The 4,440-nt window shown below is 38.7% G+C and overlaps 1 protein-coding gene across 1 annotated transcript in view; it reads right to left on the reverse strand.

Moving 5' to 3' along the window:
- The window catches only part of SRI (sorcin), a gene marked incomplete at its 5' end in the record, with an annotated part of 6,538 nt that extends 2,480 nt beyond the window's left edge, over positions 1–4,058 (reverse strand). Inside the window, 3 exons of the mRNA XM_009076120.1 lie at positions 1,278–1,321; positions 2,016–2,085; positions 3,975–4,058. Of these exons, the coding sequence (XP_009074368.1) occupies positions 1,278–1,321; positions 2,016–2,085; positions 3,975–4,058 (198 nt within the window). The remainder of the gene's footprint in view (positions 1–1,277; positions 1,322–2,015; positions 2,086–3,974) is intronic.
- Positions 4,059–4,440: the final 382 nt, after the last annotated feature.

Genomic DNA, 4,440 nt, shown 5'->3' on the forward strand with positions numbered 1-4,440 from the left:
TGGCATCAGAAAGCTGGTGGACAGCTGGCTCAATATGAGCCAACAGGGTACACAAGTGGCCAAGAAGGCCAGTGGTATCTTGGCCTGTATCAAGAATGGTGTGGCCAGCAGGACTAGGGAAGTGATCATCCCCCTGCGCTCGGCATTGGCGAGGCCACACCTTGACTATTGTGTTCAGATTTGGGCCCCTCACTTTAAAAAGGACATTGAGGCACTGGAGCAAGTCCAGCAAAGGGCAATAAAAGGTCTGGAAAACATGTCGTATGAGGAATGGCTGAGGGAGTTGGGTTTGTTTAGTCTTGAGAAGAAGTAGCTCAGGGGTGACCTCATGGCTGTCTACAGCTACCTGAAAGTGGGTTGTAGAGAGGTGGGGGATGGTCTCTGCTTCCACGTCTGCAGTGAGAGGACTAGAGGGAATGGTCATAAGTTAAGACGGCAGAGATTCAGATTAAATATTAGGAAATTTTTTTTCCCTGTTAGGGTGGTCAGGCACTGGAATAGGTAGCCCAGGGAGGTGCTGGAGTCACCATCCCTGGAAGTGTTTAAGAGGTGTCTGGATCCGGTGCTGGAGGATATGGTTTAGGGGTTACAGCAGAGTGACAGGCTAATGTTGGACTCAATGATCTTAGAGGTCTCCAGCCTTGATGATTCTATGATTCTAAGCTGTTTGTTCAAGGTGAGCTAACAGCCCTTCCAGTTTCATTTCTGCTTTTTTCTTTAGAAGCAACAAAACAGTTGAACATGACACTTAAAGTTTTGTCTAAAAAAACTCCAAAGATTCCAACCTTACACAGTATACCTAAATCTTCCATAGGTCATACTGCTGAATGCCATAGTCCATTAGATACTCAAACCTGATTCATTCAAGGAACAGGATTTAGGGGGACTTAGATTGTATTCAGGCTGTGTAGTACAAATGCTTAAAATTCATTAGGGAGGCTTAGAAAGTTGTCCTATTTAAAAAGTACAATAAGAGATTTGCAGTAAACTCTATCCTGGGCCACCAAACTTGATTCTTTGTACATTCAATGGAGAAACTGTTCCCCAGGCTTAGAGAGAGACCACTTGTAAGAAGATTGGTCACCAAGAGCCTCATCTATTATTATTTCACCCTTTAAAATCAGTAAGAATGGAGTTTTGTAGCAGCCCAATCATAATGACCACAATACTTATCAAGGAAAGGCTGAATGGAAATACAAAGCATTTTCCAAAGTTTTGGTACCCTCTCATCTTTGCTTACTAATGCAAAAACGTTTACATTTCATAGTAAAGGATACATCCAGCATTGAGATCATGAGCCTGCAAGTCTCTAAGTTGAAAGCTGTTAAAATTAGAAAAAAGGAAAATGAATTACGTTAAAAGCATAATTTGCAGTTTTGTCTAAACGTAAAATTTAAAATGCAAAATAAATTTAAATTATAGATTAATAATATATCATAATGTATAAGAAACTCTATAATTGCTTCCTCTGTACACAGCCATACCATATTTCCATCCAAATAAGAGCCATTACTTGTTAGAAAGATTGATAGTAGACAATCTGGAGGCAGTTCAAGTTAAAATTCATTTGCTCTTGTCTCAATCCGTAACAGTCTCGGGTTTCAGTCAAAGTGGTCATTTATATTCACTCACATAAGCTTGATTTTATACACTGAACAGGAGGTATCACAACAGAAGAGCCCTGCCACAGATTTTGGTCAATATCAAAGCTCAATTTAAATCAAAGCAAAACACCTTTTTAAGACCTGTCTGTCCATTGCCAAACTAAACACGTGCCCAGCTCCACAGCCCAGCAGTGGGAACTAAGGAGGCTGAGACGGGGAATCCTATGCGCACAGAACTGAACACACAGAAATGGAGTTTCCCAACAAGCAGTCCATATAGAAAGAAAAGCCATTTACCATGCAAAGGAAAAAGGCAACTCTGCTGAAGGCACAACTACAAGCATTTTCTAGTAAATGGCACAAGAATTAGTTTGCTTTAGATTTGCTTTTTTATTTAAATCATTAACTTACGTTTATATGCTCCTGCAATCCCTGACTGGGTGAGACATCTCTGTAGCTCATCAGCATCTATGTGTCCATCCTTTCGATAACAGAACATGTATCAGCTGTTGTTTTAATTCTCTCTCCAGGCTGGTTATTCTCCATACCCACTTCATTTTCAGTGGCATTAAATTAGTTACCCAGATGCACAACCTCTTCTCAAGTCAGCCTTAAGACCGACAATTCTAAAAATTCCTCATTTATTGGACATAGTGAGTTGCTAGCAGGATGAACAAAAGCAGAAAGCAAAAAACTTTGAAAGGAAAACCAAACAAACCCAGAAAGGATGCCCATCTGCATGGTTTGGGAAATGTCTCACTTCCAACACATCCTGCTCAGGGCCAAATAGAGACAACAAGTGCCAATTCATGGACAACAATGATTTGAACAAGACATGAATATTTAATAGCACACCTCTTCAAAGGCCTCGTACCTTCTGAAACAAAGGAGGGATCTGCCTAAATTTAAAACAGAGGAAAACCAAAAAGTATGTTCTGTAATAATGATTAACATTAAAAAAAAGAAGCTTGGCTTTTTATTAAAGAACTTAAGCAGTTAAAGGAGACAAGGCATATGGGCTTTGTGAACAGTCTGAAAAAAAGAAAATTATTACTTCCTACAGAGACAGACTCAACTGAATAAAACTTTGAAACAATACTTTTGACTTTCTTCTGTGAACAAAGAAAACTAATTCCTCAAATCTAAGACAAGGTCTCTCTTGTTAACTACTTCAAAGAAAGCTCAGAGATAACATTATACAGGTATAAAAATGACATGGAGAGCAACAAATCATAACCAAAACCTACTAACTGTACAATAAATACATATGGAAAACTGAGGTGTGGCTTTTTACAGAGTTGCACAGATGGCTATAAAAGCAACTGATAATTTATCAGTTCCATTTCACTGTCTCCTCACAGGGTTTTTACTTCTGCACAGCCACTGGTCTCTAAAACTGACATTCCAAAAGTAACACTTAAAAAGTTACCCAGCTTACTTCAGTAAGGAATGATTTCTACGAATAGAAAGTATTTAAGAGAATTCAGACTTTCATGTTGCGATTAGGTCTACCTGTGGATAACAGATCCAGGAGCAGAGGTTTAGATCTGCACACACCCTACAAGTGTGCAGTAAATAGCTACATATGTGACCAACAAAGACAGAACTGCAGCTCAATAAACTGAACTTAATGGCTCCTAAACTTTGTAATAAAGATCAAGCAGCACTTATTTCTAGCAACATACATAATCATACAAAAACTATATATGCCTCAAAATTATAGGAATGAAAAATGCAGTGCAGAATGACAGGGAAGAAAAAAGAAAGCGGTGAATGCCTTTCCTCTAAAAGAATAATCACATTATGCTACCAGTGAACCTGGATATTGGCACAACTCAAGTCTGCCCTTCCATCTGTGAGTCTATTAAGTCTATAAAGATCATGTAACAATCTCTTATTACCATTTCCTGCTCCTAGCCAGGCTATCTCCACAGCCCATGCTCCCCACGGTTTTCTCTTTTCTCCTGAATCTGACAGCACTCACCAGTCCAGAGCTTAGCCACAATTTGGTTCCATCATATACATGCATCTATATAGTCCCTGCATACACAAACATATGCATGTATGCCTATATTTCCTATGTTTGCGTATATATATATATATGCATTTACACACATGTGCAAACACTATAGAGAAACTAACAGCACTATTCAAATCCTATAGCTCCTGAGTGTATACAGCTACACCACAGAGTGATGCAGCTATAGACAGCAAATACATTAAGTAAAACAGCTCTGTTTGTTTTTTTTAACTTTAAACGAGTTTTCCTTACTGCAAATACCAGGCATTCCTCTTTCCAAAGGCCAATGTAGAAAGTATTCCCCAGGAAAAAAATAAAACCAAGAAATACATAACATTTTATAAGTTTACCTGCCCTCCTACTGCAGCGAAATAACCGTACAAAGGATCCTGAGCTTGTCCAGGGAATGCTGGTCCTCCTGGAGCTCCTCCATACTTTAGAAATCAAGAAGAAAAATTATCTTTAAATCAGTGATTCAGTTAAGAACTTGAAATATTTTTACTTAAGAATAGCCCTGTGTTTTTATATACACATACCATGTAAAAAAAAATAAAAATTGAAATTGCCAAAAAAGAAACCTCTTATGGAAAAAAACCCCAAACCCCTCAATTTTTAGTACTGATATACTAAATTATTGCCATTTAAGCAGATCAGTGTAAAACCTGGCACAGGAGCAATCCACTGATCTAGATACAGCCTGGTGTATCGCATCATGGTTTAATTTTAGCCCACCAGAAGCAGGAAACAGGGTGCTGAAGTGCTGAAAACACTAAGGCACTGCAGATTTTCCTTTCCACTTTGAAAACCGTGAGCAAG

Source organism: Acanthisitta chloris, unplaced genomic scaffold (assembly GCF_000695815.1).
Source record: "Acanthisitta chloris isolate BGI_N310 unplaced genomic scaffold, ASM69581v1 scaffold7486, whole genome shotgun sequence".
Lineage (NCBI taxonomy): Eukaryota > Metazoa > Chordata > Aves > Passeriformes > Acanthisittidae > Acanthisitta > Acanthisitta chloris.